This window comes from Agrilus planipennis, unplaced genomic scaffold (genome assembly GCF_000699045.2).
Source record: "Agrilus planipennis isolate EAB-ADULT unplaced genomic scaffold, Apla_2.0 scaffold23, whole genome shotgun sequence".
Classification (NCBI taxonomy): domain Eukaryota; kingdom Metazoa; phylum Arthropoda; class Insecta; order Coleoptera; family Buprestidae; genus Agrilus; species Agrilus planipennis.
In genome coordinates, this window is record NW_020439044.1 from 1,741,187 (window position 1) to 1,754,940 (window position 13,754).

General features: G+C 34.4%; 1 protein-coding gene across 2 annotated transcripts in view; it reads left to right on the forward strand.

The window, feature by feature from the left end:
• LOC108732488 (echinoderm microtubule-associated protein-like CG42247) overlaps positions 1 to 13,754 on the forward strand; it is a 57,954-nt gene that overhangs the window by 29,564 nt on the left and 14,636 nt on the right. For both annotated transcript variants that reach the window (XM_018463331.1, XM_025976853.1), the window contains 12 exons: positions 2,148 to 2,333; positions 2,621 to 2,954; positions 4,750 to 4,888; positions 7,270 to 7,419; positions 8,944 to 9,115; positions 9,221 to 9,316; positions 10,446 to 10,583; positions 10,704 to 10,835; positions 10,890 to 11,018; positions 11,076 to 11,204; positions 12,818 to 12,946; positions 13,005 to 13,167. In XM_018463331.1, coding sequence (XP_018318833.1) covers positions 2,148 to 2,333; positions 2,621 to 2,954; positions 4,750 to 4,888; positions 7,270 to 7,419; positions 8,944 to 9,115; positions 9,221 to 9,316; positions 10,446 to 10,583; positions 10,704 to 10,835; positions 10,890 to 11,018; positions 11,076 to 11,204; positions 12,818 to 12,946; positions 13,005 to 13,167 — 1,897 coding nt within the window. The remainder of the gene's footprint in view (positions 1 to 2,147; positions 2,334 to 2,620; positions 2,955 to 4,749; positions 4,889 to 7,269; positions 7,420 to 8,943; positions 9,116 to 9,220; positions 9,317 to 10,445; positions 10,584 to 10,703; positions 10,836 to 10,889; positions 11,019 to 11,075; positions 11,205 to 12,817; positions 12,947 to 13,004; positions 13,168 to 13,754) is intronic.

The following is a 13,754-nucleotide window of genomic DNA, read 5'->3' on the forward strand; positions in this document are numbered from 1 at the left end:
GAGACGTAAAAATTTCGAAATATCCTTCCTTATTTCAGTTATATCAAATAATATCAAAACGTTAAAGTTTAATGTAAAAATCTTTTTTCATATAAAAATACCATACTATGAACATTTTCGACTTTTCCCGTTGATTTTCCGAAAATTTTCTTTTATACAAACCTTATCCTGTCAATTACGTACACACCAAAAAAAGATCGGTCATCAGTTGAGCCGTTCTTATATGATACAGTTAGGAATATTTTGAAAGTGACAAAGAAAAATTTGGTAGAATTTTTATAATTTCTCTTCATAAGAACCTTCCCCTTTTTCACGAAATTGGTCCAGCCGTTCTCGACTTTTGCGCTTAACAACTCATGTAGTTATTTATGTTTATTTATTGTATATTAACAAAGGCCGGCAAAAAATCATTTTCATTATTAAATAATTTCAAAGTACCACGCACAACTTTGGAAAATACATAAATAAATAAAATCAGCATTTTTGCAGCCTACGAATTTTAATTAAATTACGTTAGGTTGTGGTGAATAGGGCTTGTTTTGTGAAATGCTATGCACCAAGGGTTTAAGTCAGGTTACGATGTAACAAGCTTTTCTAACTGCCATGCGTGAAGTCCTGTGCATTATACAGGGTGTTCCATCTAAGGCGGTTTCGTCCATAACTCTGTTATTATACTTTTAATAGAAAAATATTTTTATAAAACTGGTCTGGAATCGTATGGTGTATGTTCAGAAAATATTTTTATTCATGCAGGGTACTCCATTTCTTCGGAATGCTACCTAACCTCTTGTTTTAAATAGAATACACTGTATAGTCTCGCATTTTTTGTTTCTTTCTTTAATTTTAGGTCGATTTTGTTGGCAGTTTCCTGTATCTATCTCAAATAGTTTTTTGAGATATTCAACTGTTTTTGAAAAAAAAATACGATTTCAGCTGTTTCAATCAGACCAAATAGCATCTAAAACTGATATAAGGTTTTTAATATTTATCTAGTAATAGTTTTCTCGAAAATATCGATTATTATTTTATATTTATATCAGTAGAAAGGGCTTTTAATTCCGCATCGAACGGTATCTAACATGGGTCATTAAAAAGTTATTTATCTTTTAAAATTGTCCAAAGTAGGTTTCGATATTTCCGGCTCTGAATAACGTACACATTCTGCCCATCGCAAAAATGATACGATAATTCGTGCTAAAACGAATTATTCAAACCTCAGGTTTTTAGCTTTTCTGGATTAGATGCTATTTGGTATGATTCAGACAACTGATTTTTTTTTTAAAAACTGTTGAATATCTCAAAAACTACCAGAGATAGGTGCAGGGAACTTTTAACAATGTCAACCTAAAATTAAGCAAAGAAACCAAAAATGCAACAATATACAGATTGTTTTATTTCAAATAACGAAGTTAGGTAGCATACAGAAGAAATAGAGCGAGAGAGAGAAAATCTTTTCTGTATATTCATTATATGATTCCAGACCACTTTTATAAAAAACATTTTAAAAGTATAACAACAGAGTTATGGATGAAACCGTCATAGGTAGAACGCCCTGTAGGTTAGATAAGAGGTTGGCAAGTAATTTTAGGTGGGGTCCGGATGTTTCTGAATATTTTTAAAGAAGCCCAGAAAAAACATATTCCTTCCTCAAAATAATAATAATTGTCCAATTTTTGGCCTTCAATTACCTTCAGTTACCGACCGTTGGGTTAGATTATAATTGGAGAGGATTTCCTAATTGGCATATGTAAATAAGCACGCACAATGAGCTTAAGATAGGTTATGATGGGAGAGAGTTTCCTGATTATCATATATAATATGGTGTATGTACCATGCACTAAGGATTTAGGTTAGATTAAAGCAGGAAGGAAAGGTTGAGCACCAAGGATAAGTTCTATGTAACAAGGGCTTAGGTTAGGTTAGGTTACAGTATGGGGTTTAATATTTATTCGTTTGGTTTGCAATACTCCCAGTGTTTTAAAATCTAGTACTCATAAACTACCGAATTCATTAGAACACTAACAGATTCAATTTAATGAGCTGCACAAGCGTAAAAGGACCTATCACTTCAGATAATGTATTATGTTTACGGGATCTGTTCGGTAAAATACAAAATTAAATAAAATCTGCAAACTACATTTTTACAGCCTGCGAGTTATGGCAAAAAGAACGGAATTTGGTACGCTGCCCCCGGTGGGCAAGGTTGGAGTAAAGCTACAAGCAGAAAAGCGTCCATTACTGACATTGAACCACCCACAGCTGGAACTAGTGGGATTAAGCCCAGTTCTGGCCGAGTAATTAGGATAATAAATAACATGGATCACACCATTCAGGTAAAACAGTCAGTTGAGAAAACATTCTAAAAAACAGTTGCAACTTTTTTAATTCGCAAACTTTACTAATCATTTGCTTACAATGATGCAATAATTTATTAAAATAAACTATAATTTTGAAATCAATCATAAATAAATGTTTTTTTTTCGAGATCATCGCGTTTTTATAAGTAATTATTTAATACGGAATTCCCTGCATACATGGAGTTCTGGAAAACATAACTCTCATAAACCATCTTTCTTTTACGATTATCAGAATATCTTAAACAAGTGCCGTCGGTTTTTAGTGTAGGGTCCTCCTGAATCTTCGAACGACTCAGCCTTTCGAAGAGGTGGTCGAGGATCTAGGTCAAGTATTAAAGATAACTGGTGCCAAAAAAATGTACACCGTATCAGGGCAAGAAGTGAGAAGCTTTTCGCAGTTGCGAAACGAATTCGCCGATGTCGACACTTTTTATATAGGGACTGGAGTAAATGCTGTGGTAATGTCACCACGACGAGCGAGGTCTCGAATTGCCCAAACGGCTTTAGTGGAAGATATGAGTAAACAAAGAAGAGCAAGGAGTAAAAGTAGACCAAGAGCTTTGTACGCTCCAGAAAGTGAAATTATAAGAAGTAACGGTAGGTAAATTACATAATAATGTTTACATTACAGACTTTCTTCACAATACTAATACTTTAGCACCAATTTATTTCAATATTCAATAATAAAATGTTTAAATCTAAAAGTATAGTAAACTATCGATTGTCCAAAATTAATATGTAGTTCTTTAAATTTACTGCGCTACAAAGTAAATAAAAATTTCTGTAAAGGTAAGCTATCAAAATTGAACAAAATGGTATAAAAATTTAACAAAAAGTGTGAAATAGTATAAATATGTACATATATCGAGGAGGCGTTGACTCCCTTTTAGCCTGTCTCGTAACTATAATAATTTATTGCATCCATCAAACTTTAAAAACCTATTTGTTACAAGCATATTAACAAACTAATACAGAAAAGTGCCTAGTTAACTTCCCAGTGGGAAATTATAGTAATGAATCCGATTTTGTGAATCTTAAATTTTGACACATCCCCAAATGCTTAAAGTCGAATGCTACAGTTTTTAAGTGAATGCCTGCGTATATGTATTATCTTGAGAATGAAAAATGATATGGGCATGGGACCAATTGCATAATCATGCGACTTAAAACTGATTAAGTTTTCAGCAAAATTAGTTCCGCCGATTTTTGTGAAAAATCAAAAAATTAAAGTAGAACGATAAACTACCTCAATTTTACAATTTAAATTGTTGGGTAAGGATGCCGAATATGAGATACCATTTTTATTTTTGGCAATGAAACATAAATTATTTCACTTATCACTATGAAAACTGCAATATTCGATAGGGTATTTAATGAAGTTTATTTGTGAGGGACCGTTTACTTATAAGTATAATACATTTTTTTTATTTCAAAAAATATTAAAAAGCTCAGAAATTACGTCTCAGGTAAATGGTCTCCTATTATGTGATACTGAGGGTTGTGAGATAATATCTCATATTAGGTTCTTTAGATTTAGAGAAAAAGAAAAGAAATCAATTTAAATTAAATGTTTTATTGGCTATATTTTCTAATTAACAACATCATACTCCTACATAAATAGGTCTAAGTACGACTTAATATATGTATGTAACGTACATAGATATAATGGCACTTATTAAACAGCATCAAAAACAAAACTATTATTTCCTTGATCGACGCCATCTAGAAAAACAGATTTTTCAAACAGTTGTATATTTATATATCCTAATATGAGATATCGCATTTTAGGAGCCCCTGCGTATCTCATATTAGGAAAACATCTACATTCAACAAAATGGCTGCCTATTATTTCTTAATAAAGAAAATGCAACAAAACTGTAAATGTATCGTAAAATTCACGATTTAATTGATACAGTGACAGTAAATTAAAATCATTTAGTGTAATTAATACAGTTGTAGCATACTTTGTAAACATTTGATGATAAAAATTTGGTTTTGGGGTTTTCTGAAAACCCGTGCGTACACAACCTAACTTCGCCTCGGACTGGAAAGCACTAGCACACGTATCTATCTCATATTTGCCGACTATCTCATATTCGGCATCCTTACCCTACTATCTATTAAAGCACAATCCAAACATCTTTTGAGTAATATTATTATTATTGCATGTTAGAAATATTTAAATTTATATAATAAATTAATGATGACATTTTTATTGTTTCCACTGAGAACTTCTTGGATCGCACCCAGACCGCCTTTTTTATTACTGAACTGGCTTGACCTGATTCGAATAATACGAATTCTAGAATGATGTTCTGAATCATAAACGGGATTATAAATGATTTATTAACCGAATCATTTCGTTTATGAGTTACTGGATTTCTCTTTGTAGATTACACACTTCTAGAAGTTCTAAAAGAAGAACCAGCTCGAATCACGATTAGAGGACTGCGAAGGACTTTTTATCCACCTATCCATCATGCTCCAGCCGATAACACACCACCGGACAGGAAAATGCAATTGGAATGGGTGTATCCTTTAAAAATTCATCATTTTTACTACACTTACTCGCAATCAGCATTATGCAGATTTTTCTATCGGTTGCATGCCACGCTTATCGAAAGCATTAAGGGTGCGCCCTGATGCAAGATTCAATAAAAGCGCTAAAAATATGCCACTTTCATGTCTTTCAGGAATAAACACTATTCAGAAAAAAGTACCTTGAGTAGGTAAAGTTGTAGGATTCTTTTTAACGACCTTTTTTAATGGCCTAAGTAGTAATTAAACCGGTAATCAAAACGCAATAATAACTGCAATCAGCCGTTTTGTTTTCCTCTTTATTCCTATTTCAATTGTTCTTTTGTTTGCTTGTTTATGTATTTATTTATTACATGTTATTTATTTATTAATTTTCATTAATAGTTTTAATAAATTACATTTATTCTATCACAAATAGTTTTAGTTCACTATTTATACAAAGCACCTTCCTTCATCCCATATTGAATAAATGCTACTTTTATTTTTTTAGAATGCATCAAGAATGCTTTTAATTGTTAATTCTACAATATTGCTTCTGCAGCTTATGATTTATCAGTAGTACAAAGAAATATTTTTACATTAATATTAGTTAATATTTAAAAAATGTTTTGAAACGTTGTAATGCGTTTTATTTTATTCACGAGTAATAAATAAAAAAAGAACGGAAGAACTGTTAGGGAAAGATCAATTTGGGTTTAGAAGAAATAGAGGAACGCAGGAGGCTGTGCTAGCTTTACGAGTAACAATAGAGAAAACGATAGGAAAAGGAAAGAGTGCGTACCTACATTTTTGGATTTAGAAAAGGCTTTCGACAATGTTAAATGGGACAAGATGTTAAATATACTGATGGATGAGTTATACAGATAGAAGAGTGATCCTTAGTTTGTATAAAGAGCAACAGGCAGTTATAGAGCTGGGGCTGCAACGAAGAGAAGTAGATATTAGGAAGGGAGTCCGATAGGGATGCACACTGTCACCGCTACTTTTTAATCTATACATCGAAAACGCGATCAACATCATCAAAGGCAGTACAACTGTAGGGATAGATATACAGGGGCAAAAGATCAGTATACTTAGATTTTCAGATGATATAGCAGTATTAGTATCTAGAAGGAGAAGTTAGAGATAGCTTTAAATAAAATGGAAAAGGTGTTGACAAAGCAGAATTGTATGAAAATAAAAAAAGTAAAACAAAAATACTGCTTTGCAAGGGAGGAAAGGTAGGGAGAGAGCGAATATAAAGATAGGAGACAAAAAATTAGAAGAAGTGAATGATTTTAGGTATCTAGGAAGTCAGATAAGTCAGGACGAAAGGAGTAGTAGGGATATAAAGCAGAGGATAGCGTAGGGTCGAGTCGCCTTCAATAAAAATAAGTCACTTCTATGTTCGCGAACGATTAATTTAGAAGTTCGAAAAAGATTGTTAAAGGTGTATGTTTGGAGCACGGCGTTGTATGGGTGCGAAATATAGACGGGGGCGCGGCAAAAGAAAAGGTTAGAAGCGTTCGAAAAAATGTGGTGTTACAGACGAATAATGAAGAAACCGTGGATAGAGAAGGTTAGAAATGAACAGGTATTAGAGAGAATAGGAGAACAGAGGACTGTATGAAAGTCAATAAGAAATAGGCGAGATAGGTTGATAATGATAAGACACCTTCTCAGGCATGAAGGTCTAGTTAAAGACATATTAGAGACAGAAACAGAAGTTAGGAGGAGTAGAGGTAGACCTAGCTTACTAGATTACTGTTCGCAAATAGTTAAGGATGTGGGATGTTCTATTCTTAGGTAAATGCGTGGATTAGCTCAGGATAGGAAAAAGTTGAGGTGCGTGTTCAACTAGTCCTAGAACTGACGACCTTATGATAATAATGAACAAAAAAATACACTTATCCAAAGTAAAAAATGGATTCTATAAATAAACTAGTAAAACTTTTCGTAGCGGGACGGTCTTGCGTTGATAAACCCACATTAGATACGCGTGTCCGCTGTGAGAAGTATTAATGGTAAATAGCTAATCATATTGGTAACAGCTGTGCGTCTCCCTTGCATTAGTTTCGCGTCCCCTAGGAACTGGAAATCAATGGATGAAGTATTAAATAAAATAAACACTAACTAGGTTTTGACACCCATTCTACGGGGCATTTCATGGCTCACTTAAAGTAGGGCAGCTGGTTTGTAGTGCTGATGACGACACGTCGGCACACTCAACGCGGAATTAGGATCCTCAAAATCAACAACTTCCTTGATTACTGTTGATCCTTTTGCATATTTGTTGCCTTTGCGTTCCCTGGCTTTTTAGTATGCTAATGTATGATAGGGCAAAGTTTAAAAATTTCAATTCAGTGTAAGGTTGCTTTTTCTTAATAATTATTAGTTACGGTTATCGCGGAACTGATTCCAGAAAAAACATGTGGGTTCTGCCTACGGGTGAACTTCTCTATTACGTGGCAGCAATAGCTATAATGTATGACAGAGATGAAGAAACACAAAGACATTATTCTGACCACACCGAAGATATTATGTGGTAAGTGAGTACATATACCTATTCATTACTGTTATTACTATTATATTGTTATATTGTCATGGAGTGGACTTCTACCCTCATTAACACGTCATCCACAGGTGAACCGCCTTCCAGGCATATCTAAATAGATTTGCAGTGGAAATTGTTTTTTGGAAAGCTAGTTATTCGACATTTATTTACTATTTGAGCTAGACAAATATTTTTATTATTATTATTCATAAATAAAACTACAAAACCCAAATTACACACGTGTAAAAAACTTAAAGCTTAAACAACAGGTATTATTCTTGGTTAGGGACTCTAGGAGATTTTATGTGGAATTTTGTTCAGTTGTACAGAATGATTAGATGGTTTAGGCAGCCTTATCAACTCGGATAATGGTTCTATCCCAAACTGTTTTCAGATTATAATCGTAATATAATCTGAAAAGAGTCACACATCCCATGCTCAATAAAGTCGAAGCGTGCTTTCAGGAAGTATGGCTAGTTCTTATGGATTTTGAACGACTCCAATTTATAGGTTTTCTCTTTTGCCTGTTAACCATCAAGGTGTTTAATTTAATAGGTGGTTTAACGAAGCATGCACAATATGCAGCTCATCCGTCCTGTTTGATATTAAACGTTTATTCCTAGCTGTGCTAACCATCAATTAGTTTCACTAGTGTGACGTTCCACAAACCCCACCCTTAATACGTATCCCTTTTTATTAAATTTAATTTTGCTGATTTTATTGGTTTCTGTTAAAATTCTTAGAGAGAGATCATAACAGTACAACAAGCTTTAGATTTAAGATTATTTTAGTCTCTAACCGAGGACGACACCTTGGTTGTCGAAATGCGTCTTAGGTAACTAAACTTTTTGTGGATTTTTGGATGTTTTAGTGTTTATTTGGAATGATTATAACACTGCGTAGGGTTCACGAGAACACTGGTTCATTTCCCCTGTCCTGGTTTAAGTTTTTCTGTGGTTTGCTTGAATCATTTAGGTAAATGCTCAGGAAGTAACATTCCTCAGATAATCTTTCATTTCTTCCATCTCTTCTATGATCTGTATCTCCCCATCCGCCACTCATCTATCCCCACAATTCGAATGAAAGGAGGCTGAAGAGAGGTTCTTCCGCCCACCGAGCGCCATGACCTGGAGGTTTAATCCATAGCTTAGCATTCGGGTGGATTGGTCCAAGTTCTTCTGTGGTTTCCTTGGATTCTTAGGCAAATGCTGAGGCAGTGATATTCCACACACAATCTTTCATTCTCTTCTGTCTTCATTTCGTCCGTCTTATCACCCGAAACATACCCACCCATTCTCACGATTCCTGAAAGGAGACTGAAGAGGGTCTTCCGGCGTAGTTCGGAGGGACTGCCCGCCCACCAACATTAGTGGCTGGTGGGAATAAAACAGCGAAAAGTTTTTTTGTCCTTCCACTCTGTTAGCCTTGCACTAGTGCGTATGCCAGGGGGACTAAGCGTCCACCGGCAGTAGTAACTGATAAATGATGAGGATGAAACACGAAAAGTTTTTTTAGTATGGATTTACATCCTTCCCGAGAAATGGTAGCAAGTGGTCAAAGAGCAGGAAGAAGTAGGAAAACTCAAGCTCATATCCGGATATGGAGTACGGAAACACTTCAAACATTGTACGTTTTTGGCATGGGAGAATTTGAAGGCGGAGTTTCGGCCGTTGCATTTTCCCAATTAGTAAGAACATAATGAATTATTTATGTACATATCACTGCTCGTTTGTTTAGTAGTACAAAAAATAAATTAGTGTCGTAGTTGTTACATTGAAAACATTAATTTCAGAATGGAGGAAGTTACGTGATGGCTGTAGACGCCGGTAGGGAAAGCATTTTATCAGTTTGGCAGTGGCAATGGGGACACTTACTCGGAAAAGTTGCGGTAATAACCACTATTATTTTTTATTTTGCGTCAAAACTTTTATGGCATATTTTGTTAATAGGCTGTTATTAACTACTCATTAATAATACATAATTTTACCTTTTGTGGACGTTAGCGGCTAAGTCATCTGCATAATAACCGCTACATTTTGCATGCGCCTAATTGCCTTGCTTAAAAGTTCTTTTTGTGTATAAACGGATATTGAAACAACCCTTTCTTCTGCTTACTGAAGTGTTATGATAATAATCAAAAAGATATGTCTAAATGTTATGACGCCCTAATAAGATTGTAATAGTAAATATTGCTATTATTAGAAGGAAAATTTTAAAATATAAAGTCTGATTTGTAAATATTTTGCATTTATAGTGTTAAAATTCCATGCTAGAAAAAAACCTATTCAGTGCGATGAATGACGACCCATTTGTTGCCATAAAATTTAAAAACATACACTAACGATAGCTAAACTACACTAAAACTTAACACAGTTATAAATAAAAAATGTGTGTCTTAATATTCATATATATTTTTATCATTTTGCATTTTTTAACCTTTAGGGTTTTACGTAATTAAGCAAAAATTATTTAAGAATAATATAATATAAAACATTTTAAGCATTTAAAAACTTGTAGTTTTAATTTTCTTGTACTATCAACAACGTTTCACAGTGTACAACTAAAATATCAACAGCAAAAGATGATTTAAGTATTTGTGGAATGCTTTAGATATTCTACCTTACATATATGTGGATCATCATATTATCTTAAAGTCGTCAGTCCGAAGGCTTGTTAGACACACATCTCCACTTCCTATCCGGAGTCAATATTCTCATTTCCCGAAAGCACGGACATCCGATATCCCTAACTCTTTGCGAACATTATTTAATCAAAAGCTTTCTCTGTCCCCCTTTCCCCTTGTTCTTTAATGTGTTTCTAAACAATCCTTCATGTCTCAGATCTTTTCCTTATTGACCTCCACAGTGCCCTTTGTTCTTCTTCTTTTTCCAATAAATGTTCATTTCTCACCTTTTCTCTCTAATACCTGTTCTCAAACTCTTTTAATTTTTCCACCGCACTCTCGTCCACATACAGCGAGTGAGTTTTATTCTGACTATGACTGATATTTTTTTAAGACGTTACAAGAAGAACTAACAGGAGCAGCTTTTCATCCTTTGGATGACAACCTACTAATAACGCATGGTAAAGGACATTTGACTTTTTGGAACAGAAGGAAGGATGGATTCTTTGAAAGAACCGATATTATCAAACCGGTAAGAAGCGGCCATGCGAATCATTTTCCGATTATGTTAAATTAAGATATTGTAATATTGCAATTAAAACTTGACAAATACTGAAACAATTAAAACTGTTAAATTTGGCTAACATTTCAGCCATCTCGAACCGTAATCACTAGCCTCCAGTTTGAACAAGACGGTGATGTTATAACAGCAGATAGTGATGGGTTTATTACCGTTTATAGTGTTGACAGTGATGGCGCATATTTTGTAAGAATGGAATATGAGGTAAGCGATAAGTAAATAGTTATTATTTGGTATTGCAACAATTGTCTCATCTAGGCTCATAACAAAGGAGTAAGCTCTCTGATTATGTTATCCGAAGGGACGTTACTGTCTGGAGGTGAAAAAGACAGACGAATTGCTGCATGGGATTCGCTGCAAAATTACAAACGAATTACTGATACAAAGGTTGCTTTAATTTTCATACCTATTTTAAATTACTTGACTTAAAATAAATTTCTTTAGTTGCCTGAATCTGCTGGAGGAATTCGATCCATTTATCCTCAAAGACCTGGAAGGAATGATGGAAACATTTACGTTGGGACAACTAAAAATAATATACTGGAAGGATCTATGCAAAGAAGGTTTAATCAAGTAAGATCCCGCAAACAATATTTCATTTTCCGTTTCTTGCTCCTTTCAAACTCTAATAAGACAAATGTATATCCTTAGTAACGTAGGTCACAGGTACTACCAGTGACGTAGCTACCGACGAGATAAATTATTTGGAACTCCGTGACATTAAAACCCCTTAAATTATTATCAAGACACCTTAACTTATTATAAAACAATTAGGTTAAAGGAGTAACATTGATAAAACTGTTAGCATGTATGCAGATGTGAAAGTCAGACGGAAAAAAACGAAATGTATGCTGGGACACATAATAGAAGTGAATCTTCAACCTGCCCGTAAAACTTCAAGTAAAAATTTTGTTGGGATTCGGTTTTGCACTTGTTCGTTTCCATTCGTTTTTCCACTTGTCCGTTGAAGTTTCACTTCTACTATGTGTTTCAACATATATTTCGTTTTCACAGGTTTACCGCAAATTAATTGGTCTTTAAATCGCAAATAGAGGCAATGATGCCCAACCACATGGAGAGCAGAGGTAAGAAAACAACAGCTGAGCACAGCACACGCCGCTGGGACTCTAGCGGACTCCCCGCTCTCCGTGCGGCTGCGCAATATATCCATCTAATACAGCCGTTGCCCTCTCTCCGCCGTGGCCAGCCTTTCTCTCCCTCCGCCGCCGCCACTTCTTCCCACGAGATATACCGTCTACCCCCTCCACGCGGCCGTAATGCTTTTTCGTGACAGACAAAATCGTAATATACTGTCTTTAAAAGTTTTACATCAAAATTTTAGAACTTACAACCTTGTTCAAATTTTGGCTCAGATGTATTGTAAATTTTCATATTTGATTTAATATTCGTTCACATATTACTTTAATTATTCTATATACGTATTACTTGAAATGGAAATACATTCAATAGGATCTTATAATAATACGCTGATAATCAAATCCTTATACATATTCTGAAATTGAGGTTTTAGTAGCTTTTAATATAGAGAGAGGTTGGTCGGTTTAGTTTACATTATGTTCAACATTTTCATGTAATGTGCCCTCGCGGAATAAATTATCTAGGGTCCCCATTTCAATAATTCTGCGTTAATTATAAAAAACTGCTGGACGACGGTGACACGGCTTACACTTGCGTGACTGAAATGTTCACCATAAGAATATACATATTTTCGTGAAACTTTTGGGTGAGAAGGTTTGAGCTCTTCTAGACGAGCATTTCGCGAGTATCGTGTATACGCGGTCGTGATTGGTATCAAATGCAAGATACGTGTGTCTATATATATATATAGAAAAATAAAACGGATAATTGAAGAATTAAAAAAAACTGGTGACGTTTGTCATGGTTTAAACAATTTAATAACATTATAACTTATTAAATTATTATTTTTAAACAAAAACAAACGTGGGTAATACTGTCACTGTAAAATCTCTGCCTCAAATGGGTAGCAATAAGGTCAGAAGTTAATTTTTTTTTTAAGAAAAAAAAGAGAGTCGGAATGATCCTTTGGTTCCGCTTTCATATCTTGCGGTATTAACCACCGCATTAAAAAATTTTTGTTGTCCAATAACACCTTCTTAAGCAATATCGAACAAAATCGATTTTAAAATCCTACAACACTTTTACAGATAGTATTTGGACATAGTCGACAACTATGGGGTTTGGCAGTACATCCAGATGATGAAGTTTTCGCCACTGCTGGACACGATAAAATTATTGCTCTTTGGCGAAAACACAAATTAATTTGGACAACTCACGTTAGTTTTTACATTATATTTTTTACATGGCATGAAATTATTTTTATGCCAATTTTAGGTGGGATACGAATGCATTTCTTTAACTTTTCATCCATTTGGAATGGCTTTGGCTGCAGGCAGTACCGAAGGACATTTGCTTATTATAAATGCAGAAACAGGAACTTCCGTTGTTACAGTTAGAGTTTGTGGCTCTCCTCTTAACAGCGTTGGCTATAACCCCTGTAAGTTACATTTAATTTGTCTATTAATCACTTAATAGTTTTCGTGTAACACTTGTTCTGTAATTAAATAACTAATGTCTGTAAATAACTAAATGCGTTAAAAAAGATTCCTGGTCCATTAAATCTAACAAAATTCTATTCAAAAAAATACCAATTAAAGTTTCTATGTTAAACATACATGCTCGTTTCGACACTCAAGGTGCCATCCTCAGTTCATAATCATAAGGTCGTCAGTCCAAAGACTCGTTAGACACGCACCTCCACTCTTTCCTACCTTGAGCTAATCTTCGCATTTCTCTAAACCTAAAACATCCCACATCCTTAACTATTTACGAACAGTAATCTAATCTAGAGCTCAAGATAGGAAACAGTGGAGCTATCCAATCAGTCTTAGGACTGACGACCTTATGATGATGGTGATGAATCTAATCTAGATCTACCTCTACTCCTTTTAACTCCCATTTCGCCCATTTCCTATTAACTTCCTTAAGTCCTCTGTTCTTCCATTCTTTCTAATACCTCTTCATTTCTAACCTTCTCTATCCACGATATCCTCATTAAGGAGTGTATTAATAATTATTAATTAT